Below are 27,784 nucleotides of genomic sequence, written 5' to 3'. Positions count from 1 at the left end.
TGTGATTCTGATTCACAGTAGAGACAGGGCCATGCATATTTAATCAGGAATGGAGGGTAAAGAAGGAAAACTAATTGTTGAAAGGATGGGGCAGGAAAGACAGAGATGCAAGAGAATATTTCATTGCTGAAGCAACTAAAGATGCTGCTTGCAGCAGACCAAAGAGCAGAGCAGCTGAATCAATGCCAGACTGAGCAAGAAGTCTGCCTGACTTTTCCTATACTGCTGCACAAGGAGGATGGCTGGTTTCCTTGTCTGCATCCTTTTTAGCTTTCATGGTGCTGCCCCATAAAAAAGCCAGTCTTCCCTCCCCGGCGTGCAAGCAAACAGATGTCAACTCAGAAGAGACTGCCCGTCTTCAGTGCCTGTTCTCAATACCAGGCAGTCATCTGAGGCTACAGGCAGGAAGGCAGATCACAGCTCCAAACACGCACTTTGCTAATATGTTTTCTAAGTGGTGCCTGAGAACAATATTAATATACAGTGTCAATAATGTCTCTCCTTCAAGGAATCAGCATCCTGTACTCGAGAACAATCCTGGAACATGAACAAAAGCGTGGCAGGGTAGATGCGAAAGTTAGCACCTGCGTGAAGTAAAAAGCTTCCAGTTCTAGAAGAGGGACCAAAGTGTAGTTAAGCTATTTCCACTGATCTTAGCACCCAATACTATGGTACAAGAACCGGGCGCAGGCGATGCAGCACGAGCATGGTGCGTAGCTCTTCAAGCTGTCTGAATATAGAGCCTGTAACTGCATCAAGTTCTCCCGCGGGAACACCCGCCTGGAACATCTGTACTGGCCACGGGGTGCCACTGCTCCCCACCCAGCCCACTAGCAGATGGGACACGCCTGGCAGCTAGATACATGCCATTTAAGGGGTCAAAACTCACAGCTTTAAAAAGCATCTCAGACTTCCACACTGTCCTTGCTAATGCCATATTTTCTCCATTTTACAGGTACTGAATTTGGGCTGTATTGCTTTACGTGGAACTTGAATGAACTACACTTGCCATCTTCCCGTTTGTTTGCGGGGTCAGTGGCTATGATATCTTCAGTAACGCCGTTACCGTTAGGTCATAGTTCACTGGTCAGCTCGGGTGGTCTCTACTGGCTGCAGATTCCAGCAGCTGAGCACTGTTTTGCTTTGGTCTCGTCTGCAGATCTTTTGCCCTGACACTTCTCACTGATTCTGGTGGGGAACTTTTAAGCAAGATATTTAAGATGCAGAAAATGCCGTGCATGAAATGATACCAGTTTAGCGCAGGGAGGGCTCTTGGCCTGACTGTCTCTGCAGGGACCCTTTACTTCCCTTTTTATCGCTGTTCATACGTTGCAGCAGGCCACACCAATCCTCCACTTAATGCTTTGGGCACCTATGAAAGGCAGGCTCAGAGCCATCACCTGATCCATGCACTGTGCAGCACAGCAGGTGAACTGGCTGGAAACACTCCAACACAACTCAGCCCTGCATAGCTAGTCATCTCTGAACATCTCAGTGAGAAATGCCTGCATACAGGCAGGATTAAACAAGTGGATTCGACTGCTGCAGAGTTTATTAAGCACACCCACATATGCCTTTGTTTAGAAGACCCACTTCCATCAACTCCGTTTGCTTTTTCCTGAAGCTCACATGACAATGGTACAACTCTTAAACAGGGCAGTTACTAATCAGGGCATCTTCTGAACAAAGATGCAGGCCATACGGTGCACACACATCGGAACACACACCCACTCATCCTTGCCTGTATTCATTCAGACTACTTCCTTGGCTTCAGTGCTCCTGCATGGAGGGAGAAAGCAAAACAGGAATAAAAACAGAGCTGTGTATTTTGCTGTTCAGAGCACTAGGTCCAAACAAGTGCGAGGAAGAATGAAAGGAGTCTCTGGTAAGCTATTCCTGCCCCTGCCCCTATCCAAATGCAAACAGTGTAAAGCAATTAGCTGAACTCTGGCTCCGGTAGCAGCCCTCATCTCCACGGTTCCTGCAACTACAGCATGATGCACATAGAGTAGAAGTGACATGAAGAAGATGGTGCTGCTCAAATCAGAGTGCGTAGGAAGTTTCTCTGGGAAAATGTTTGAAAATATGTACGTGTTCTTACATGGTAGGAGCGCTGGCCTCTGCCTGGATGATTGATGTAACACCTACCCACATAAGAGAGCTGATCCAGCTAGAAACATGCCCAGTATGGGGATCTAATCAAGGCTGGCCCAGTCACTCACTCGCACACACACTCACACTCATTCCTGCTGTACTCTAACACTGCAGCAGTCATGATTCAATGCAGTCTAACAATTAATCACTGCATCCATCTTTTAGTCAGCAGGATGAAAAACAGCCTCTCATGATTGCCTTCAGCAGCTGAGATGATACTCTCTCTTATTTTCGCAAGGCATACCCCTGCAGTCGTCACTTCCCTCATAAATCTTACAAACCAGCTCTCTCTGAAAGCATCATGTCCACCTGGGAGAGGATGCCTCACAGCTGAGGTATGATGATACAGGCTGCTGTACCGCCGGATCAACTAGGAGAGCACATTCCCGCTTCCCTCCTTCATTTCTGTCGTGAAGGTACTGGCTTTGCACTTCGTGCTGTTGCATTTAATCCTCTGGGAGCGGAAAAGGGTGGGGAAGGGAAACATGGTCTGGAAAGTTATGTGGTTCTGAATACATAATGCAGGCATAGTCAGCATACAGCTTTTTATTCCTCTTAGCAACCCAAAGATGTCTCAAGCATATTTGAGCATGTCTCTGGCCAACTGGGACTGGAAAGCTGTGTCCAGACTTATTTTTAAAACAGCTCATGACATAGGCCAGAGCCCTTTAGCCTCTGATAAACACGAATCTTTGCTTCTATTGTGGCATGTGTCAATTAAGCGAATCCTACAACATCCCTATATTCTCCTGTACACAGTATCTGGGGCAAAGCTGTAGCTTCCAAGAGTAGCTTGAAAATTAATAACTTCCGTGCTTTCCGCCATCCAAGAGCCTACTAAGATGTTAACTAAAAGATATTTACAGAACTAAACATGACAACATTAGCTCAGGAGTGAAGAAAGTCTCAGCGCACCCAGTAACCTTCCCGATACTGAAACCAGAGCAGATAATGAAAATCTGGAACCAATGCCAAAATCAGGAAGGATTCCGATTTAAAAGGAAATTCAGGAGATTTTTATATCAGCTAATAACCATGCCTGCGATTAATTGCGGGTATCAGTGTTGCTAATTACATACTGAACTACTGCTCACACCCACAATCCAAGGAGCTGCATGCATAAGAGCAGTTTCACCTGCAATTACTTGCCTTCTCAATTACTTGTATTAACAAAATTATGAGTCCCAGTTACAGCTGTCTTCAAAAATCTGGCCCCAAGTTTCAGGCCAAGTCCTGAAGGATGCCAAAGAGCTACTAGTGCATGTCCTGAGGGGAAGAGCAGTGCAGCGTCCGGGGCCTTCTGCAGAAGCAGTGCAATGTCCTGCCCTCTCTGGACTGGTCAAGGCTGTGAAGCCCAGCACATTCAGGTTTTGTGACAGCACAGAGAAGAGGACAGGACTAGATTGTGAGTAACATTTGTAGCTAAGCTCTCCAAAATACCTAGTTTTTGAGATACTAGTTATGGGGGGCTGTTCTAGTTCTGGAAGGGACATGTCCTGGCCAAATCAAGTTTCACACCAAGTAATACACATCTGTGTGTTTTGAACGTAGAGTGCGCACGCCCATCACCAAGGACTGAGCCATGAGATCTAGCAGGCACTGACCCCTGCACTTCTAAATCTCAGGTCCCCCTTGTACACAAACATGGCCGGACCTGGAATTTCTTCCAATCACCACGACATTTCAGCGTGCCTGATGAACAAGGACAGGAGTTACTTCACTCCAGGCAGACGGGAATAGCTTCTTCAACGAGCTGCTGTTTGCTTGCAAAAAATCAGGTGAACAAGCAGGTAAGCCAATGAGCCATTTCATGTCAGGCTTGTCATCCCACCAGCGGGGATTGTGCATGAATAAGTTTGGGCAGTGAGCCCTATTGATAGTGGGAAACTCACTGGAAGGTCTTGCTGGGTCCGCTGCAGACGGCACAGACTGCCCTTCCCGCTACCTCAGTACGGATCCCTTAGAAAGCAGCTGGCTAAGGAAGACAGCAATGCTAGGAACTGGCATGGTGGTAATGGTCTGGGAGTACTCACACTATCCACTGCAAGGATTTTGGCCCAGATGAAGACGAGAAGTGGTCTCAGCTCCCGAGCTGAACTCTGAAGAAGCTTCAGCACATAAGGGAAAATGCCAACAGAGAGGGCCTAGGGGGAAAGAGAGAAGAGTATATCACCACGAGCTTCACTGCCCTCCTGCAGGAGCACCACCTGACAAGGGCTGAACGGCACGCTGGTTATGCCACAGAGAAATCTGGTGGAAAACAGTCGCATGCATTTAGGGATCCCCATCTCCTGGTCTGGTGCTGGTTTGAGCCTTGGTTGTCACTAGATATTTTCAGACTCGTCTGGCCCGCTGAGACCCAGACTTCATCTAGCACTAAGCTTTCACTCATTCCAGCATGCGGTACTTCATGCCTCACGACATGCCGCTCTCCTCCCTCGGATGGCCCCATTTGCTCCCACAAGTAAACACGTTGGTGACTCGGTAATTACAATCCTTCTGCTGGAACTCACAGTCCCCCCCTTACTCGGGCTTTTAAAGAAGCTATTTGCATGCTATTAGAGACTGACTAAGCGCACAGAAGGGCAGAGAGCTAGTTAAATCTTTGTGCCTCCCACCACTGTGGAGCGGCTGTAGATACCCTATACAAAAGCTCTGCAAAATGAACCTCAGCGCAGGGATTCTGCTCCCGTCTCTGACACTTGCAGGCTGCACTACTGGTACAGAGAGGTGGGAAGCAGCTCACCAGACACTGTCCTAGTCTGCGGTAGGCCACATTAGGTGTGAAGTGAGTCCAGAATGGACAGGAGCTGTACCAGATGCTGCTATGGCCCACCTGGTTTACACTCAAGGTAGCAAGCAGCATAAAGAAGCTTATGGTGACATTAAACAGGTCTCAGAGGCTGTAAGCTTCGAGCCCGAGGGGGCAGCTCACAGTCCAAATGCCACTTTTGACACCCCTGGCAGGGCCATGCTTTCTGTGCTGTGCCTGCAGGAGATGGATATCAGAATCTGGACTGGATGGGGAGCTACAAGACAAAACCATGGAAAGTCCAGTCCAGGCACTTATTCACTGTCTGCCACTAACTCCTCCAGAGCCGTCTGTTAACAGGAGGCAACTGAAACCACTTACATTTGTATTTCAAATGAATCTCCTGTTTCATTCTTATTTATCACCCATGCTGTGCCAGGCCACTTCCAAATGCAGAAGGCAGCTGTCCCCAGTCCTGGAGCGCTTGCACAACACGGAGACCAAACACATGAAGGTCAAGGAAAAGGGCTGCAGCCCGTGAGCTGAGTGATTGGGGAATAATAAAGACATGGCTCGCTCCATGTTTAATTTAGTGTATATGGCAGATATAAACAGTCCAGCTGTCCCAGCCACTGCTTCCCGATGCTGTTCGTTTAAATACGGTTTTATATTTAGGAGTGGAAGTGCAGCGCTCCAGGACTGCTCCAGCACCAGCACCAGCTGCACAGCCAGGTCACAGCACGCGCTCACTCAGCCTCTGCCCTGACTCCAAGCTGCCTTGCTCTCAGGTGCGTCTGCCCCAGGTCGCTCCCATTTGAAGGCAGATGAATGTACCGGACTGATCCCCTAATTGGCTGGGGCTGAACTTGTTTCTTAGCAAAAGGAAACTCTTGTGGCTTTGCTGCTGGAGTTCAGAGGCCTCGCGTCACCCTGCTAATTAGTTAGGCATGTCTTGCATACCTACCAGAGCCGGAGATGCTGCCTGTGCATTCCCACGTAGTTTTTCTCTTGTAGGAGCCATTACTATGTGCAATCTCAGCTGGAAAAAAGGGGCAAAACACAGGCCACAGTGGCAACCTTTAAGCTGATGTGCACTAAATATAAAGGATAAAGGACTCTCAGCTGCATCCAGCCCCTGCTGAAACTCTGGCAACCTGGTTTATTTTGACCTCAGGGTCATCTGGCTGCTCTCGAACACTGGCCACGCAGCAAACACGAGCTATTTTTTTCTCCCTGCATTCATCAATCACGATTCCAGCATACCGCCTGTACTGAGAAACAGCCTCGGCCTTCAGAAGGGAGCACGCAACCTATACATACCAAGCTAACTGCCCAGGGACCCAGGTCCAAAAATCTTCCCAGCAAGTCAAGAGCTCGCAGCCGATGCACCTGACTCAGCAGCACCTGCAGTGAGAGGGGGAAACAGATATTAGTGGAAAGAGCAGAAAGCCTTGTATCCACAGGGCAAGTGTTATGGGGTCCCCTCTCCACTCGCACACTAGCCACGTTCAAGGCCACAGCTTAAAACTAAGCAGCAGGAGTCTGGCACCACTGAAGATCTCTGGGTAACCGTTCTCTTCGGACACAGGTAAGGTCTCTATCAAAAAGTTTTGTGCCAACAGATGTAGATGCATCTTCCAGGAATGCAGTTTGTTTTCCAACCCCAGGCTATGGCTCCACCAGGTGAAAGTGGTTTCTGACATCTGCCCTCCTTTTCCCACAGGCACAGGGGCTGCATCCAGCACAGGCCTGCTAGATGGCAGCAACCAATCTGGGCATGAAATGCTCTCTCCAGACACAGAGCAATGAAGGGAGCAAAGCAGGAGAAGGAAGGCATCCTGTGGAAGGATTCAGAATGAACAATGAGCCCCACCTCTTACCCAAAGCAGTGCAGAAGCAGAAAAAAAGGCTTTGCTTTCCTTGGCAAACAGTTGTAACAGACTTAAGAGTGAAGCAAGAGGTCACATTAGTCTTTAATAAAAATCTCATTAAAGCTGAGTTTGATGATGATAATGAGCTAGTAGTCTACTGGCTTACATTTACCCTAGTGTGAAATATTAACAGACTGAGACTTTTAGTTCTTAATCTCCTTAACAGATGTAAGATTTTGGAATGCAACACTTAATCCTCTGTTTAAATTGAGCAGCATCCCTCGGTATGGATCATGAAAGAGGCTTGCTAATTTGGTTCTCCAATTTATCCTCCCCACCCTGGCGTCCTCACACTCGGGCTATTAAAATCCAACATTTTTTTCGTGGTTAACATTGAGGAGTAACTAACACTGCCTGGCTTGCGTCCTACGCTACAGCCCACTAGATCCTCAGGTATGTGTAGCTGCCCGAAGGGAAAGGATTGTTATCGGGGCTGGGGGAGCAGTGAGCACATCACTCATCCATGCCAGAGCTCAAAGCCCAGTATAGGTCAAAAACAAAAGAACTGTGGTCATCCTAATCTGCTGGTACCTCTCCACACCATGGCATTACTAAATTATTTGGCAGGATCAGCAGTTAGGCATGGTCCAGATTCTCTTGGGACAAGAGGGACAGCCGTCTCCGGTGAGGATGGGAGCAGCAGGAGGCAGGCCTGAAGGATGGAGGCGAGGTGCAAAGCACTGCAGCAGAGCTGGGGGCCACACAGGTATAACAGTGCTATTACGACCTCATTTCAATAAGGACTAAATAAATCCATACATTCTGTCAGAGACGGGGAAAAATGGATGAGCTTTTAAAAGGGTTTCTAAATGAGCAAGGAAAAGCATCTTACTGCTGCTAACATCCCACAGGCACAGCTAATGAAATCTAGATGATGTTTTACTGTAAAACTGCAATTTATTATCTGAAAAATGTAGCTGGGTCTCTCTTGTGCATAGACAAATGCTTCCTGAAGCCAGTCTGTGCAAAGACGAGAGTGACGTGAACACAAGAGATGTCTATGACAATTTGGGAAATGTGTCTACGTGCGAGTGGTTGATATGATATTGCTCTATGACAGAATGCTTCTCTGTGACATTCACCGTGTGCTGTCAGCACTTTGTCACATCCTTTCCCAACCACGGATAAGGCCAAATGTTAAAGCTTAGCACATCACCACTCAGGTGGAAGCATCTGAGAACAAAAGCGATGTACGGGGGCTGCTTGAGCAGGAAAACCAGGCAGACCAAGTTTCTCTGCAAAGAGCTGGAGTCTGGGGACTGGAAAATCCCAGAACTGGACAAAGGGATGGAGGTGGCAGGGGTGTTTAAAAAGCCTTCACAGGAACAAAGATTCACAGAGCCACAGAGAAAGATGAAATAAATGGTTTTCACAGCCGGGATGTCCAATTTAACTGTGTGACCTGGTCAAGCAAACAGGCCTACAAGAGATGGGAAATGGCTCCATGACAGAAAAGAAGCCATGAAGGATCCTAGACACTTAGAGGAACCTGACTGAAGCCCCAAGACTGCTCCAGAGGAGAGGTAACCGAGTGCTGGCAATGGGTGTAGGGTTTATTACTCTGCTGAGACCCATTCCCTCTCCTGTCTCATATTTTAAGTAAAGAGTACATGCATTTAGAAACCCTGTGCAAAGCTTCTCAGTGCTTGCTTTGTGTTACAGCCATCACACAGCCCTGAAAGAAATCAGGTATGAGCTTGCATCTTCACAAGGGTTCTGGGGACCATGTAAGAGCTTGTGGGGTGACCTGGGGCATTGCAACTTGTTTCAGGGCCCAGCAGCTAGCCCACAAGGTCACCGCTAACTAGAGAGGTGTCGGGTGCTAGGTGTGTACTCCAAGGGTCAGGTTCAGCATGTCTACACTCAGCCTGTGCCCAGCAACCTGAAGGCACCTGGGCTTTGGTATTCACACCCCTTTAAAGCAGTTTGGCTCACGTGGCCAGATCCTCAGTGCCAAACAACAGCAACACTGATAGCTTAAAGAAACCGGAAGAGAGAAATTGGGATAACAGCTGCATTTCTCTCCAAACTGCAGCCTCCCAATATCTCCATCACCATAAAACAAGAAGCTTTACTTCTAAATTGAACACGGGGATGGTGGGGGCAACTGTTTTCTTTCCTGCATTTAGAAGCAAGGATCACAAGTTCCTTTGATTTGATTAGCTCCGAATGTGAAAAGTAACTGCCCACACAGACGTCCAGCCCGATTCAGGATTAGAAGCAAACGGATTTCAAATCTGGAACATCAGGTGTTTAAGAAGGGAAGTTGATCGGAGAGAGCCAAGGAAGCCTGAGCATGCCAGTTAGACAGCTGCCAACACGCAAGCAGATCATTTATGCATCGTGGGGTCTGGGCTGCTGGATACGGCTCCAAGGTAATGCAGGACAGAAGAAACCAGGTCAGCGCAGCAGCTGCCGTCCTGACAGGGAAGCACCGACTGAAGCAGCCTCTCTCCATTCTGCCCCAGCGAAGAAGTGAAGAAGTGTTAATACCGGCTGCAAGGGCTGGACACTGCCTGGATGCCCCGGCCAGGCCCAACGGCCTGTCGTTCAGGCTTGTTTCAGACTCTCAGACTGAACATGCCAACTTTCTCTTTCACACAGTCCTCCTCTCTCCTGTCTCAGCACCAGGAGCCTCCTTTGTCAGACCTTTCCTGAGAGAGCAGGGCTTCTAAATGGACTGCATTTTTTTGAAGTCAATAAAAGGCCATTTACAAAAGGGCTGCTTCGCTGTCCTCAGCATAGCTGGCACCATGCCCCTGGCACACAAATGCCCTTCTCCCTCCAGGGATGCATCTAAAGCAAAAGCAGCAGCAACATGCTGCACTTAGGCAGGAGGGTGCAGCTGAGAGGCCCATAAGCTCTGGGCAACAAGGCACTCAAAGGGAGTTGAGGAATGCATCCTTCTCGCTCCCTGACCCATGCCTACTCAAATATCAATTCCCATTTATAAAGCACTCCGCTGGCACGTTAACCCTCGCGCTTCTGCATCATGCTGACACTGGCCACGTTGATCCTGCCCACTCCCACCTGTGAAGATGGGCACGGATTCCTGCCCTAGATGAGAGCTCAATGCTGCTGCAAGGTTAATTGCTGGCAGAGCCCTCTGGTGCCAGCTAATTCAGCGTGAGGCAGTGGACTTGGCGCCAAAGGGAAAACCTGCCTTCTCCAATGGCAGTGACAGAGATAAACTGCTCATCTATTTATCCTACTGATCTTGCAGACTTCGGAGGCTCAGAGAAATTAAGATTTGGTCTTGTGAAGATTGATAACGCTGTCAAGTCGCAAGGCAGGTTAGTGACTGCAAGAAGGAAGAGGAATCCTTTTTCATTATGGGAAAGGAAAATAGATGCCCTTGTACTGGTAGAAGACTGGAACCGTAATCCTTCAAGTGGGAGAGCTCTCTCTCAGACACCGCCAGCCAAAGGTCCCTTGGGAAGGGTTTACACTTCTCAGCACCCAGCATGCCCCTGGGGCACGGGTGGGCTGCTGTCATATTTCTCCACAGCCTTGCCATGAGAGAGAGCTCCGGAGGAGGTGCTAAGCCTGTCCTGGGCTCACCCAAATTAACTGTTCTCTTTTCAGCCAGCAAACCAGCCTGCTCCGAGCAGGGCGACGCACCGCTCTGCACTCCTTCCAGCCAGGCTGCTGCCCGTGCGGTCCCAGCAGCAGGGGAACACTTCTATTGCTCTACCAGTCCAGGCCTTCCCTGACAAGGAGCAGATCCAGGAGCTGTTCACTTATTGCCTTGCTTGTGGTTGTGCCTGCTTTCCAAACGCAGAGAGATGACAAAGTCCCAGTCCCACAGAGCTGGCAGGAAAGATGGGCGGGTAGAGGAGGAAGCAACAAAACAAGTGCCCCATTCTGTGAAATGGCTTTGCCGATTCACAGTTAAATTGGAGGGGGCGAGATGCCTGATGCTGCTAACTGGCTAGCATGCCACAGCCTGAACTGATGCTTAACTGAAGGGGTAGTGCTGGGGAGAGGAGAGCATTGTGTCTTTATCAGCAGAGGTCTAACAAATACACAATCAACTCCAATTAGTCTTGAATGAGTCCATGTAATTTATTTACCCAAACACCATCTGGCCAAGAGCACGGCACTCAGCGGGCAGGGAAAAGACATGCGCGAAAACACACACACGGAGTCAGCTCGTGGCTGAGTGCCCACGAGTCGCAGCCATGCCAGCCAGCTTAGCTCACAGCCTGCCCCGTGCCAAGGCGCCTCACCTGCAGAACGATTGGGAGCTGTTCGGGAGGGTTGCGATTCTCCACGCCCATTGTCAGCCACACCTGGAACGCCGTCAGCTGCTCGGCAAAGAACGGGCTGTGCTGTTGGGGCGAGAATACTGCAGTGAGTTTACCCCCCGACCAAGCGAGACCACGGTTTTTGGCATCAGTTAACCACCAGAACAGCGTGCTGTTCCCAACAGCATTCTTTTCCAAGCCTGCTCTCTCACACCTCAAGAGAGCACAGGAAATATGCCATCCTCCCCTGAGTTATATCCTTGAAAACCAGCCGGGGGAAGGGAAGAATATATCTTGTGCAAAACAGATTTTGGGGAAATGTTGTTAGCAGATTTTCCATGGGCAGAATAGACAGAGCAGCAGTTAATTTATCTTCCTTGCAGAGTTGGTTTCACTTATGTAATACACGGTTCTGCCCTTGCCAAGTCCAAGGTGAAAATCATCCAGCAAGAATAAAAAGTGCTTGTGCCCACCTTTCTTCCTCCCTGGGCTGCCTTAAGCATCTCCTGGAAAAGGGCTGGTGATTCAACAATGCATTTTTGGGCTGCATGTAGGCTTCCCCTCAGTGTGTGTGTCCTTGTGCGTGTGTGCGCGAGCACTTGAGTGAGAGAGAGACTATGACAGGGGAGGTTTTCATCCACCTACCCATCACTGTGGTATCTCAGGGTTTCACCTACCCAATAAAAGAAATCTAGAATAGAAAGTACTTCTAATGAATCCATCAATTCAGCTGATAAGATCCTAACAATGTAGGAAAATAAGCTTAAAACAGACTTGCACAGCAGAACCCAGAAGAAGTCTCATTACTTGAGGAAAAAAGTATAATTGTTATCAGTCATTACTCACCAGCCCTTATTCATGCATTTAGATAATACAGTGGTAAGCACTACTGAAAAGCCTATATTTAAAGTACCTGAACCTACATTTCCCAGTTACATGAATCTCTAGAGTCAAGCAGTCCTGAATGCCTCGAACTCTGCCCAGAGTCTGTGACATGAATGTGCCCAGGAGCAGCCTGAATGAAGAAATGGGGAGATAAATCCTATCTGGTGGATAATTTCTGCAGAGCAGGAATATCTAACTATGTGGGGGGAGTTTTTTTCTAAGTCTGAGAGATGCATAAACCGGCTTAAAAATAAAGCAGAGTGTTTTTTGATTGAAATGCAGCAAGAGAGACTGCAGGGCTACTGGAACAACCGCTCCGTGTTGCTTTGACAGTTATGCCGAACAACTACACTGCCCTTTTGGAAAGCGTGCCACAACTGTGATGGTCTCCGGTAACCTTGACACGGAGCAATGGCTTAAAGGACAATGGGACAAGGAGCAGGGAACGTGCTGAAGTCCTTGGGCAGCAGAAGAGGTTGTGGCAGTGCTGTGAGCAGGGGGACCTCCCCCAGTGCCCTGCACATCAGCAGTCGAACTAGCAGGTTTATTCACCGAGAGGTGCCGTTCGTGGGGCACGTCAGAACGAGGCGAGCGTCACTGGTTTCTGACTGCGGAGCTCATCTATGAACACACTACAAGCGACAGAAGGAAAATAAGACATTACGTTTATGCTCACGGCTTCATCAGCAGGGTTCGGAGTTATGCACTTTAAGTGGCAAAGCAGCAAGTGCCTTAGCTAGCCCCAAACTCCTACTCAAGTCGTCTTTCTACACCACCCCCTTCCTACGGGAGGACAGACAGAGCAGGCTCTCCATCATACGTGGTCAAACAACTCTTCAGGTGGATCCCGACAGGCCTGTTGTGGGCTGACAGGGCAAGAGCACGTGATGGCTACTAAAGAATACTTATTTCAAGTAACTGAAAAATCCCAGAAGTGGCATTTACCCTCCAGAGTGCCAGGAAGAAAATCCTACAGAGGCTTAAAAAGCAAGGGCTTCCTGGCACCTTCCACAACCTGACTTCCTTTTGGCACAAAAAATCAATTATTTCTCTAGGAGTTAGTAATCGCCCTTTGGGTGCCAGGCAGATGCAAGGCGCTGGCACCAGAATGCACTGCCTTTCACCCAGACTTGACACTAAAGGTTTAATGACACTTTGCCAGCCAAGATGGCAGGGAATCCAGTTCTAAGTTGCCTTGGAGGAAATTCCTTTTGCCGTATGCCAATCACCCTCCCTCCACCCCATGTTTCCCCCTCAAAGGCTGCTCCTCGTTTGCAGGCTCTGCTCAGGGAGGAAAGCATGCTTTTCCAGCTCAGACCAGGAAAGAGCACAGCGAGTACTCAGAAATCAGGTTCTTGTGGTTTATAACACGCTTTTGAAGCAAAACAGCCCTGAAGAAGAGAGTATCCAGGGCTGGACCCGAATCTAAACCCACAGTGGCCGAAGTGCAAATGGCAGCTCAGTAATCCTCTGGCTCTCCCTAAAACGCCTTACATCCGAGATGCTGACTGCGGCCCCTGCCAGTCCAGTTATGAAAGACTAATTGTAGCTCTTCCCCTCCCTGCCCTGCATTAAACAACCATTTCTTACAGGATTACCGCTGGCTGCCAGCCACCAGCCTGGCCTGATATACAAGACTTCCTGCCAGGTATAAACCAGAGGGTGGAGGGCAAAACACCAATTAGAAAACAAGGAACACAAGGATCTTTCACTGTCTTCCCGGTCTAACCACGAGTCAAAGCTGCAGAGAGTGAGCTTTGCCCTGTACAGGGAGGCTTCTTAAAGATAAATTATTTGACACAGCAAGGCCCTTCTTCTCCTCACTGAGGCGCACAAATTTATACAGCCTCAGGCACATGTGATTTTAAATGAAACTTGGCCCAAACTGCATCCCAGAGGATGGGTCACTTGCACTTCTGGTCATCCGGATTGGGTTGGAAGTGCCAAGTCTGCTGCTTTCTTGGATATTTCTCTCTTCTCACCCCAGGAACCAGAACGCTGCTTGCTACAATATGGCCCAGCTGGCAGCTCGTACTCAGCAGAGACCCCAGACAGACACAGGGATACACATACACACATACGCATACACACACACGTGCACGGACAGAGCTGAGCTGCAGTTCTGACGCAGGCCAGGAAAGGGGTAATTGCATGCATTTCTCCTTTAAAATACAGACCATGGAGAGAACAGGGGGCTGAAAGCCACTCTCGGGGTAAAGGTGTTTGCGCTGTACTTGGTCATTCGGGCAGAACCGGAGGCCAAGCTCTCAACCTCCTGAGAAAATGCAGCTCGACAACTCATGCAAAATGCAGATGCTTTATTCTAAACCTGGTTGCATTCTGCTTGTGTGCAGGAGGCTGGCACCGAAGTTCAGGTATAGACTCAAGGCCACACTCTTGCCCCAGAGGCTTGTATCTCTCAGACCCACCTTTTCTCTGTCACTCAACCCAGTCTTTTATGCAAAGCCGGACACACAAAACCTGACCCCGGGGGCAATCCTGACAAACGTGCTGCCAAGTACAATGGAAGGACCAAGTCCTGGCAACCGTTCAAACATGCACCTACCCCACAAACGTACCCCTTAACCACCCACCCCCTTCCACATGCACACACACACCTTAAACCTCACAACCAGTTTGGCAAGAGGTGGAGACAGATACCAGTTTTATTCCATGCACTGGGCTGACCCTCACTCATCTGCAGTCACCTATCGTAGAGCCAGGCTATACAGATTTTGACGCTGTGCTCTGGAGTCTGGGAAAACGAGCTGTATAGAAAGTCAAGCATCCTGCCATAGGCAAGACATAGGAGGGTTGTTTTTTTCCTTGTTTGTCTCAATTTTAACGGCCATTCCGTGTGTGTGGGAATAACTGGTTTAAAAGTGCACAGAAATGCCTATATTGTTATTGGAGTTACTCCCTCAGAACTGGCTCGATCACAGAAGGAGTCTAGCAAACTCAGATGCAGTACTCTGCCCTCATAAATTTATACCGGGCATTCAGCCAGTCACCATAATGTATCTGGATGAATTTGCAGCAACAAGATCAGATTCTGCTATAACTACCGAGACAGGGAGTTTGCTAGGCAGTTATATGGCTTTTCCTATAAACTGACATTAGGATCCTAGCCCTGGAAAATGAGATGGACCGCTAGGCCTTCTCGCTCTGTCTGCAATACTTCAACTCGCAGTGAAGCCTCTTTCTGTTTTCTGAGCTCCAGCAGTCTCCACTTCTCTGCTCTTCTTGAACCCAGCCTTGTCCCTCTTGGGCCTAGCCAAAAGGACGCCGGTAAGATCATCCTTCTATGCGCAGGAGGCACAGGAGATACCGCTGCTCCCACTGAGTTTTCAACCAAGGGAGACTGATGCCAAAATGACATGCTGGGAGACCCAGAGTAGATGCAGGGTACAGGCGAATTTCTTGGATGCTGCTTTTAAATACAGGTGACATCAATTTATCACTAATCAAAACTAAATGTTTCAATCAACCACCTACGCATTATGAACCTAGGAGTACATAGGGAAAATAAGCAGAACTATTTTGCGTACTGGATCAGACACAGTAAAGGAATGGGAAAGGTAACTGAAAATAAGAGCATGGAAAACCTACATCATTTTCCAAAAAAGGAGGAAAGGGAGGGTCCAATAAGAAAACAAACTGGGGTTAAGATCAACCAAATATGGCCATCTTTGCAGGGAGAGCCTGCTTTTTCCTTCTCTCAGAGTATATTATTTTCTTGAATCTGAAAACTGCTGTATTTACAGCCAAGCCAGAAGCCGAAGTCATTCTACATAGGAAGTCCATATTTAATTTCCTCAAGTGACTTTAATGGAGTTCAACCTAGAATCTGTCAGAATATTATGACCAAACAGGCTACTGAATCTTTCCAATAGCTATTATTTAAAGCTTTCCATCCAAGAGATGTCAAAGAAATAGCAAGCAAAATCTATCCCATCTAAAGAAATTCAGGACAAATAGTACGTTAAAAATTCTACCGCTCTACGGCTCAAGATAAGCCAAGAGCTGCAGCAAATAAAAGGACTCGTGCTAACATGACCACTGTGAGTAAGCTACCAGTGTTAAGGAAATGCACTGAAAACCCCCAAATGTATGACTACAAATCTACTCCATCTTTATTTGCAGACACCTCACTGAGTTTTCGAACATTTTTGAAAGCAGGTCTAGGACCTACACGTTTTCTGCTGGCAAAAATTTCTTCTCTGACTTTTAAAACCTTGCTGAATGGCATTTGACAGAAACCCTTTCCTCTGTTTAATGAGGACATCTCGGTTAGATCAAGTTTTACAGCATATCCAGCTAGAACACACCACACACCTATGCATGTGCCTGTACAAGCACAGATGTCCGCATCTGCGTATACTGTCTTGCTCATAAACCTCATATGTCCGTGAAAGACGGAAAGAACTCAAGGTGAAAGGAAAGTCACCTGCGTAAATCGGACACAGCGTATTTCAGTGTCTTCAATCACTTACCCTGAATGCAGTTCCTTCCTCTATAATGGTTGGTAACTGGGAAAGGCAAATATCAACTGCGAGATCCCAAGCTTGCCTGAAGAAAGAAGTGAGAGAGAGGGGGTCATTAGGAGATGACAGCATGCAACACAAGATGTTTGAACTGCTGCTTATGCAAGGGGATGGACCAACCTGTGTTGCCAGCCTGGCTCAATCAATACCTCATAGCTCTTTAGTTCTGTTTAGTTCAGTAGGTTTGAAAGCAGTGCTGGCCCTGGGACCATCATGCACATCATACAAAATCTCGCTGTTCGTACTTCCTCTGGACGCAGACCAAATCCCCTCAGCTAGCCAGCAGGCAGGCAAATGCTACGTGATGCTGAGTCTTTTTGTACATGTGGGACATGGCATAATGGGTGAATTTTACGTATTAGAATAACAACTCAATCGCAGATTGGCTGCAGGGCGGTAGCAAAAGGATCCTGAATTTCAACTCCCCTGCTGTATCAGACCTGCAGTTGACAGCATATTTCTAGCCCAATTTGCAAGGTAAGAACATGGAAATCCCGCTGGCGTCCGCACAGTCCTAGAACCTTGTTCCCCTGTATTACACGATACAACCGGCCCTTGGTACTTGCACAGTCCAGCAGATACACACTCTTTATGAAGTACTGATATTAACAATCTACTTAACTAGCAAAGGAGTCTGGGCTGGTTCTCATTTCAGCTGTCATGGCCACCTTCTACAGTGCACTTCACTGTTCTCATTAACAGATTCTCATTACTGTCATTAATATCCAGCACTGGGGCATGCCTCAGTCTTTTTTAGACTTTCTGCCTATCAGTCTAAAGCAGCCACCTCGGAGGTGAGGAGTACATGCTTCTGAAGATTAGCTTGCTCTATGTTAGTCAGACCAATGTCTTACACCAAGAATTAGTCTTGTTAATTGGGTCTCCAACTGGTGGATATCCTGATAAGTCCCCGGTGAGGCTTTGCTTCGGCAATCTAGACTGTAACTGTATTATTCTGTCGCAAGCTGCACCCTTCAAGTGTGGCCTGACCTACCTTAATCCTACTCCAAACTGAGGTTTTACACGGCTAACAGGGTCATACAGATTTGTTCTCCGCTAATCAGGTGACCCAATGCTGGGTCACCATGATGACACCATGCTCACCATAGCCAGTGAGCCACGAGAATATGCAAGAAAATGGTTTAAAGATGTCTGCTTATTCTTGAGTTTTCTGCTGTGACATGATTGTGGAAATCTGCCATTGTTTATCATCTGAATTACTGCCGCACTCATGTGTCAGGCCCTGTACAAGCACAGAGCTTACAATCTAAGACAGAAGACAACACGTGCATGCACGCAGACAGGTGGGGAAGTAGAAGAAAATGAGATAGTGTCTCACGGGCTGTTCTTCTTCTTGGGCAACGTCTTCAGAAGTGTCTCACTCTGGAGCTGAACTCCATTTTAATGGACTTGTGCCCCCAAAGTGCCATTAGAAAATAGGACTTTCCTGCTGGAATTTGGGCAGACAGCCTCACCATCTGACTGCCGACCTCTCCAGCCCTGCCCCCATACACATTCATTTCAGGTCGTTCTTAATTAGCAGCGAACTTGCGCATCCTGCACCACTGAACTCCCGGAGGGTTTCTAATACAGGAACTAATTTACTCTGCACACGCATTCACTCCTCCATGGTTCATGGCCGCACTGTTTCAATATCAATAAGCTATGCCATTCTTCTCCATGGAGGACCACTTGCAGGCACAGGCCTATCGATGATCATCAATACGCTGGATTTTAGTTACCCGTTTCCTTTACTATCAAGCAGAAAGGCTACGGGAAGAGCAGGATCCAGTCCATTAGCCACATACAATGACTGAGCAAAATGTCCAAACTTCAGGTGAAGAAGAGACATTTATTTCCCTGACCCAAAACAGGCAGTTTGTTTCATTTGCCCCCGGCCTGCCCCTCTGCTCCACTGGCAGTCACCTCCCACTCGACTATAGGCTGCCAATATAATTAAGAAGTAATCAGGAGATAATCAAACCTAGTTCAAAGCACAGGCGATAAATGGTTCCCGCATGCTCAATAAATGCCCGGGCTGCAGGCACAACGGTTATACAGAGCTGTTGAGGGAGATATTTATTCCTGGTTGAGGCAGAAGCAGAATCAATTATTGCAATTATAATATATAAAGATACTTTGACTTGGAGAAAAAGGGTGAATATTTCTAACAGTGAGGGGCTGGAAGGGTGGAGGGAGGCCTCCTAAAAGAGGCTCTCCGTTACTAGCAGATGCCAATGCGCAGAGGTGAGCACTGTTAAACTGTTTTATTATGTAGGGGCAGAATGGGAAGCGACTCAAGTCTTATTTTTGGTGCTTGCAAAGGATAGTGTGTAGGTCATTACACTGCAGAGGCACAGCCCTAAGATGCTGAGCTCCTCAAAGTCATTTCAGGTAAGGAGCATTAATACCTCAATAAAAACATTCAGAGCAGCCTGCAAGGTCAGGTCTTGGGGGCTTAAAAACTGTTATCAGGAAGAACTAAAGGGCGCTCAAAAAGAGATTTCAGCAGATTAAAGCCAAATCTCTTTTTAGTCTTCTAAAAACAGATCATTAAAAATCAATGCAGCCACATCAGCCAATATTATCCAATCTTTCTGAAAAATGTAATCACCAATATCAAATTTTAATATGACTGCCCACAGCAGTCTGGAGAGCTAACGATTAACATGAATTGTTTCATAGGCCCCGCTCAATTCAACTACTTACAATGTCCCAAACCCCCCAAACAATGTCTGCTTTATCTTTAAAAAGCCAGAAGCAAGGCTGTTTAGACTGAAGCCAATGCCATAATACTCCAAACTGCCAGAAAAACACCTGGAAGTTATTTGCATCTTTCTTTAGCAGACCAGATGCCAAATATTAACCTACTGGACTGGTAAAATATATACTGGTACTAAAAAAGCATTGGGGGGGGGTCCAGGGATAGTCATATATCTTTACGGGCTGGCAAGGGATCGTATTCGTGGCTCAGCACCTGAACAAGAATTAGCTCCTGAAGAAACCAATGCAAAGAAGAGGTAATTCAACGCAAGTCCCCAATGCCGTGATAAGCAGGTAGCCATCTGAAGTTTCACCTGCCACCCTTGGGAAAAAGTGTATAGACAGATATGGGCAAGTGTAGGAAATAACAGTGCAAACCTGGGAGGTGATAACTCGCTCTTGAACAAAACCTCACAAGGATGAGATGGATGGTGACTTGAGCCAGGCTCGGAGAGAGGACCCGCCAGGTCTCCAGGTGGAAGACAGGCAGGCGAGAGGGGGTTTACTGCCCCTCTCTCTGCAACGCTTTTGTTCTGGACATGCAATACTTGGCCGATGAGAGCTGCTGGGCCAGCCTGCTCTGCCGACTTGGAGAACGCTTCGGTCTAGGAGTGAAATCCTGAGTAGACTAGGATCTTCCCCGCTCCTCCCTGCCCCAAGGAAGGGCCAGCTACCGACAGAGACCTCAATGGGGTGCCCCCAAGGACACAGGTATCCCAGGAACGGGGACAGGAACACGAGGTTTTCCAAGGGCAGCCCCACTAGGCTGGGAAATGGGTTACTTAGAAGTAACTCACCTGTGCCAACCTTGCTGGAAACCCAAGGTTTAGCGTTCACGTACTCGGCGTGGGTGGTACTTGCACATCTCTCAAGAAAACAAACACGCTTTGGATGTGAGGGCAAAACTGAGAAGTCGCCTTCACACGCTTGGACCATGATTTTCAGTGGTTGCTTGACCCGGCTGCTATTTCTGTGGACCCAGATGGCACATTTCCAACCATCTCTAGGAGATGCATGGAGATCCTCACAGGTTCAGACATTAAGGACATGCCCAGTCCTGTTGCTCGCCCAGCAGTTTGGAAAAAAAGGTGCATTTTAACGCCTCTCTCGAGCCTAAAGATGGACTCGGCCGAAAGCTGTGCAAGACAGGAAGGTGCTTGTGCGTTTATGGCACGAGCAGTGGAATGAAGCAAGCAACGCAGAAGGAAAGCAATCCTCCACCTGCACTGATCCATCAAACCAACAAGATGCCCACAATGGCAACTGGAAAATACAATCCATTTCTCTGAAGGAATACAAGTCCTTAAGGACCTACACCAAAACTGGAAGGGCAAAAGCATGACTTCCCTGTGACCCAACATTAAAAATTATACGGGGGAAGGACTGCCTTGAACTCTGTCATTCACCCTCTCCCCCTTGAGGGCAGTGCTCACGGAGTCTTGCTTTATATTTTAGCTCCAGTTTTGTTTGACCTTTCAAAGAAACGCGTTCCTCCGACGCGCTCAGCACTCCATCTCTCCCCCTCTTCACCCCAACACCAATTTCATTACACCGGGAACATAATCAACTTTTAAAAAATGTATCCTGATCACTACTAACTGCCTTCAGCTTGTGTCCCCCAGGTGCTGCCAAGTTCTGGCTGTTAAACACGAGCGGGAGGCAGAGAGCTTCCAGCTTTGCTTAAAGACCATTTTATTATGCGAAGGTACCAAGTGCTCCATGTTGGAAGCCTACAGTAATACTTGAACACCACAAATGAAACACAATTACAGAGACTCAGTTCAGCACTTCTTCACCCACATGTGCTGTACTAGTTGGCAGATCATGAAGGCAGACCTTATTATATTTAACTTTAATTTTCTGGGCTCAGTCAGACTGTCTGATGCTTTCTAATCCTCACATCTCATTTTTTGGGAAAGAATTACTGATGTCTCTCTCGGCCTCCTGCTGTGGAAACAGCTGGTATTAAGACTGCGTCCTACCGCAAAGCAAGTATCCTCCGTTTGGACACTGGAGTTGATTTGCTGGGGGATTGCTAAAAGACCCGGAGCTGCAGCCATCTGGACTCCGGAGGCATTGAGACCAGCGTCTCCGATTGCATGTTGTGTGTCCAACACCATGTTAACACCCTCCAATCTGTATCAGCTCTGTCAAACAAGTTATTGCCGGGTTTGTTTTTCGGCAGCTATTGCTGAGTTACGTGAGATAAAACCTCACAGCAGACTCCTGGGATTTTCTGCAACATCCCCCAATAATGTTCAAAGGTTCAAGTGTTTCCTCCCCTGTAATTGGGATGTTATAGTGGAGTTTCCTTCTCAGCTAGGATTCTGTGCTTGGTATATTTACTGGAGCAATATTTCTCTTTATTATGAATAAATCATAGCTCTGTCACAGCAAAATTAGCATGCCTGGCTTTTAATATAGGCCCTAGCAACACTAAGAAATGCGTCTAAATACACTGCTGCCTTTCCAAGGCTGGTGATCACAGCTCACTACTGACCACAGTCCATTGCCATCAAGACTGTAGTACAGACAAGACAGCAGGTCTCTCCTGTCCTGCGTACCAAAGACAACATGCGTGTAGATGTTGAAGTGGAGAGATGCTCAATGTATGTTTTTACGACTTGTATGACGGCAGCCCCCAGAGGAACCCAGGCCTGTTGCACTAGGCGCTGCGCGTCCTCATTCAAACCTGACACGACAAACGGTGGGAGAAGTGAAGAGCAGCACAGGGAGGTGGGCAGATGAGCATACGGTCACACAAGAGGTCAGTGGCTGGCAGAGATGGGAGCAGAATAGGGTGGCCATCAGAGAGGACATCTCAGTTTTCTGCTACTCTGGCCTCTATTGATACAAAACCCAACGCCTTTATGTCTTCTATTTTTCTTCAAGAGAAGAAATATAATATAGTAAGTTCTGCCTTGATACAAAACCCAACGCCTTTTCTCTTCAAGAGAAGAATAGAGGACGTAAGACAGTTTTGTATCAATAGAGGACTACCCAACTGTCCTCTATGATGACCACCCAGAAGCTGGGTCTCCTGACAACCCTATTCAGTCCCCTGTCAATAGAGCTTAATGCTGGCCGACTTGCAGATCAAAACTGGCCGCAGATCCAAATTTGCTCTTTTGCTTGATCTTCTGGATGGAGGAGGTGATTTTAAGAACAGAAAGTCAGGATCTACTGAACAGGTCGGTGAGAAGGTTGACGTCATTAGTCATGGCTACCAAATGCACAGGTGACTAAGACAGAAGAGATGGACACTCCTATATATAGTCACCTCCAGTGCCACTGCTGGACCAGGGATGACTCCAGCAGTGGGTTAACCTATGCAGGACCCTCGTGTGATATAAAGCACGAGCAGAGTCTAGTGTGCCTTCCAAGGGTGCTGCGGGGTGCCATGCAATGTTAGCACAGTTAGATGCGCAAACCCAGAGATTTCAAATAGGAATCCATAGTGTTAAAAACATTTTGACTGGCTGTGGTCTTCCTAGGGAAAGTCAGGAGGCAGAAGCACAAAGGAAAACATAAGAAGATACAGGACAAAATGGTCTGCATTTAACTTCTCGAAAGGGACTGCCATAATTATTCATGAGATAAAGTGATGCTCAAGTCAAGTGGAAAAAACATTTCACAGCATATGCGCATCCCTCTGGTGCACTCACAGCTGAACAGCGCACTGCCACAGTCTTCTGTCAACTGCTTTATGGATTTCTATCAGCCAGGAAACAGCAACAGAACTAACGAGGCTCCGGCGCCCAGCTCCATAAAGCAAACTGGGGGGGGAGAGAACACACACGCGCTCACACACGCACACTTGAGCAGTGAACTCCAGTTTTTGGAGCCCGCTCACGTGAAAGCCAGCATCTGGCAGCATTGTGAGAAGCAGGAGATGCTCTTGCCTCCTCTAGCCTGACTGTAAGGATGTTCCCAGTTATGGAGGAGAGCTGCACGCTGTGCTGCAGGGCTGCTTTGCTGCACAATTGACCAGCAGTTCCCAGAAGGGCACAGGCAGGGGGAGGAGAGCACAGCGCGTACGAAGCTGGGAATCCACTCAGTGTTTATCACTATGATCTGTAAATCACTCGCCTTTCCTTCCCTTCTGTGAGGAACACGGTCCACGAGAACAGCCTCAGCAGCTAAGAAGAGACTACGTGCTGCAAGGGAAGGGTGTGGAGAAAAGGAAGAGTTCAGTGGCTGGGTATTACTCGTGCAGTCTAAAGTAAGGGCCTATTTGACAGTTTGCTTGTGTATGTGGTGAATCCCTGTGCACTACAAATAAACAGAAGGAAACTTTAGCTTGATTGGGTTTTACGTTTTATTGCTATTTCATACTTCTCCGGTGTCACTGAGACGAGACTGCTCAATCATGTTTCATCGTTCCTGAAATGCAAGGTAAATTACAATGCACTCTTACAGAGTTGTCAGCATTAGATCAGGAAAGATTTCAGCAAGCAGAACTGAGTACAGCAAAGGGATTTAATAGGCCTCCAGTCCCCTGCTAACCCAGTGAACCCTCCAGATCATTGCTTCAAATCCTTACGCACAACTCCATGGCACAGTACCCAAAACAAGCCTTTAATGTCCTATAGGTAAAAGCAGGGGAGACGGGGTACTGCCAATGCCCAGCCACCGCAGCGACAGGGACGCAGCTGGCTAGTGTGTATTCAGGAGGGTCAGGGAAGAGGACTGTGCTCCATGCCACAGAGGAAAACAAAAACCCACACACCGTCCACGCCAGTCTGACCAAGGAGGCAAATTCAAGCCCCCAGGTCTAGTGATCAGCATGATCCTGTGCAGAAAAGCAATCTTCTCTACCCAGGATCATTTAGGTTTCCAAGTACCAGCTGAGCATCAGTGCATCCCAGTCAGTACCCTCCCCACTTAAGCCTTGTCCCAAAGCCCCAGAGGAGGGCTTGCTACTCCACTGAACCTTCTAGCGGGACACGCGGGCCAACTTGTGTCTGTGGCAGGGAAGGAGCGGGCCCAAACCCTACAACCGCTGTGAGAAGAAAGATGTGGAGTAGGCAGGGGCATCTGCATCTAGAAGAAAGGGGAGCAGAAGATGCGAATGGACCCACAATATCTGTTCTGAAAGACCCGGGGAGCTAAACATCGCACAGCACCTCGGCGGGACAGCATGAAACACAAGTGGAGGTAGAGATCCACTATCCCTACCCACAATAGCATGGAGGTGCAGAAAGAGCGGGCAGACCTGACCCCCCCGCTCTCACCTAACAACAAAACAGGAGGGAAACCAGCTTTACGAGAGGTGCTTGTTGGGAAAGGGGAAGCAGAAAACCTTCAGTGCTTTAAGTCAGGCCCTTGAGGAGCAGAGATTGATGTACTGTAGGGCTAAGTGTCGGCGCTCATTATCCATTTACATATTATAGCAGAGCCTGGGGGTTTTCTTGCTGGCCTCCCGCAGATCAAATGGCTGTGGATGACAACCAGCCAGTAAACAAGCTCACAGGCATTCGATCTCTGATTTGCCAGGTGCAAACTCTGTGAAGAGTTCTCAACGGGAAGGCAGGCAGTGTAGATTTGCCATCTGCCAGGCCTCAGTCACTCACCCATGCAGACGAGACCGATCCTGTGTGTGCTCCTGAGGCCCTCCCGGGTGCTGGCTCCTGCCTCCATGCCCTGCCTGGGTCACACGTCTCGCAGGGGCAATAATCTGCTCTTGCAACAAGTAAGAACAGGGGACAATACAAGAGACTCCACATGGGCACGACAGGCCCTGCACAAGCCCCGAGGAGGGAGGACTGCCCAACGGCTTGGAGCACCTGACTGGGGCCGGGACTGTTGAGTTTTCATGTTTTAGCCATGCCTCACAACCGACCCGCCAGGGGATATAATATCATTTTACCTCTGAGCCCACCTCAGTTTACTCCATCTGTAAAAACACACAGGGCCTTCCTTACTTCACAGGTGGCTTGAGAGGTCTAAAGCTGTAACACATTAGCAGATCCAAGGATAAAAAATGCTGGAAATGGACCACTTTTTAAGTGACACTAAACTAGACTCTCTCAGAGCAACTGGAGCTGACAAGTGACCTGGCACATTTTAAAGTCATGTTTTTTGAAGACTATTGAAAAGACATGTCAAGGGGCTGCCTCTTCATGTCTCTGTCTCTGAGCTGCTGCCATTTGGGAGTCAGCAGAAGCAGACCGACAGGCAAGTTTTCCCAAGGAAACTCTGCATGAGCTGACTCCTAAGTATTATCACCAACAGCACTGATGCCACCCGTTGTCTTCACACCGCACTTCTCAGCCCTCCCCAAAGCACTTCCCGAAAGGAGGTCTGAGCACCCTGCCCACATCACAGACAAGAAACATGCAGAAATGGAAGGGGTCAGTGGCAGAGCCTGCACCAGAACCGCCTGAAAAACCACACCGCCTGTTTGAAGCCAGAAGACACAGCAAGTGTTGTCCTCATTGACTAATATAAGCACTGATCAATGCATTACACAACTCATACAAGGGCTTTGCTAAGAGCATGAATCAAAGCAGGCCTCACCAAAGGCTGACCCCGCACCACTAGGATGCCTGCAAAGAAACAGGCCAGACAGCAGAGTGATAAGGGCAGTGCCAGGGAGTCTAGAAATGCACCTGTTGATGGCACAATGTCTGAGGACGCGGCAGAGGTGCTGAGATTTGTTATGTAAATGCCTGATGTACCACAAATGCTTACTTCATGTGGAAGAGGAAGCTTGGAAATCTCGGAAACAAGCATTAGGCTTAGGGGACACCAGCAATCGTGAGTTGTGCCTACGCCTTACCACCAGCATCCAGGGCTAACAGCTGTCAGGTGTGTTCGTGTGTTGGTGCTGTACAGGTCAATAAAACCGGCTGCACTTCTGCCAGCAAATGGAGCCTTGTGATTTGTTTTTTGTGTAACACTGAGTCCTCAAAGGAAATACCCACTGCATGCACCAGCACAGACAGTCCCATGACAGCATGCTTATATGCAAAGTGCAGTGCGCAAGAGAGAACGTGGAAGAACAACCCCCGGCAGGACCATGCTGCTCCCCCTGAACCAGAAGCAAGGCAGCTGCTCTAGCAAGGTGCTGCAGGGGGGCATGATTGGCAGTGCTTCTCGGCAGAGTTCCCTAGCCCAGGGAGAGCTCTGCCCCAACACAGTCAGGCTGCCCCTGCTTTGGGAGGTAGCAGGCGCAAAGCAGAGCGACGCTGCCTGCCGCAGTAAGCAAGTTATAGACGACCTGTTCTACAGGTGCCCAGACGCCCTAGTGATAAGCATGGTGCAAAGTCTCTAGATTATTTAACTGTGTGTAATTTCTGCCCATCTGCCATATGCACTGTCCTTCTCAGGAGGCTTCCAGGTTCTCTCTGTCCTTCAGACAATGCCACAACCGGACACCACTACCTGGGGGAGAGTTTACTTAGTGTAGTCTGCCACATCTTCTGCCCCTGCAATGCAGACATCTTACCTCCTGTTCCAGCACATACGTACAATGGCTATAATCTTTTTTCTTCAAAGTTCCTACCATTTCAAAGCACGCACAAGCAGCTTTGGGCTATGTACCCAGGCCACCCAGCTTCTCAATGTTTTTCAATCCATCTGAAATTTCTTATAATCTCACTATGCTTTTATTAATGGGAACAACTTTGTATTATCAGTAACCTTCTAATCTAATCACTGTCTACCTCCTGCTCCAAAATGATTAATGAATGTATTAAATCACAGTCCCAGCACTGTACCCCAGGACACTTCACTATTAACCTCGCTGCATTCCTTAGAAAGTCATGCAGCACGACTTCTGCTTACTGCTGCCTCCACCAGCTTCTCCATGACATGATTTTGCACCTTTCTCTAACTTCATTTTTCTCCACAGTCTTGTAGAGGAACCTTTTCAAAAGCTTTTTCAAAATCCAGGCAAATTAAGCCCCCTCCATTACCTTTCTCTCTACCTTTATTAGCTTTTCAGCAGAATACAGAGGCATCCTTTTTCTCTTACAGGAACTGTGCTAGCTTGACCCTATCAGGTATTACTTAGCCAAGCTTTGTACTATTCTAGCCTTAATTAAACCAGACTAAGAATCACAAGGAGGGTTTTTTGTATTCACCGAGCATTTGTTTGTTAGTCAGGAATGCATTTAAGAAGCTTTCCATAATAACTATGTCATTTGCATTTCCATTAATCATCTATAAAGAAGCAGGGTGACGGGAAATGAACTCTGTGGCAAATCTCATCTCTCTTTCCTTTCCATTGTAAAAGTTAAAAGAATTCTTTTCTTAACCCCAGCCATGCCAGTTCTCCCCAGTACAGCTAGTGGGGATGAGCTTTGCATTGGGAAAACAAGGGTAGCTGACGCCCCACTGTTTTTCTATTTGGACTGAAATACTGCGAGGCCGAAATGAGATTTCTGCATTATGGAATGACATCTGGATTGTATTAATATGCTACCACACACATAGAGGAGAAATATATTTGGAGACGGGTACTAAGCTGCCATGTGCCTTCCATCCTGATTAGGCTGTAGAGAG

General features: G+C 47.9%; 1 protein-coding gene across 7 annotated transcripts in view; it reads right to left on the bottom strand.

The window, feature by feature from the left end:
• RPTOR (regulatory associated protein of MTOR complex 1) overlaps nt 1-27,784 on the bottom strand; it is a 249,291-nt gene that overhangs the window by 69,285 nt on the left and 152,222 nt on the right. For all 7 annotated transcript variants that reach the window (XM_059731959.1, XM_059731963.1, XM_059731958.1 and 4 more), the window contains 4 exons: nt 16,463-16,538; nt 11,067-11,168; nt 6,227-6,310; nt 4,188-4,298 (listed from right to left, as the gene is read on the bottom strand). In XM_059731959.1, the coding sequence (XP_059587942.1) occupies nt 4,188-4,298; nt 6,227-6,310; nt 11,067-11,168; nt 16,463-16,538 (373 nt within the window). The remainder of the gene's footprint in view (nt 1-4,187; nt 4,299-6,226; nt 6,311-11,066; nt 11,169-16,462; nt 16,539-27,784) is intronic.

This window comes from Alligator mississippiensis, chromosome 8, assembly GCF_030867095.1.
Source record: "Alligator mississippiensis isolate rAllMis1 chromosome 8, rAllMis1, whole genome shotgun sequence".
NCBI classification, from domain to species: Eukaryota; Metazoa; Chordata; order Crocodylia; family Alligatoridae; genus Alligator; species Alligator mississippiensis.
The sequence above is the reverse complement of the archived record's forward strand: the minus strand, read 5'-3'. Positions and strand labels throughout refer to the sequence as shown.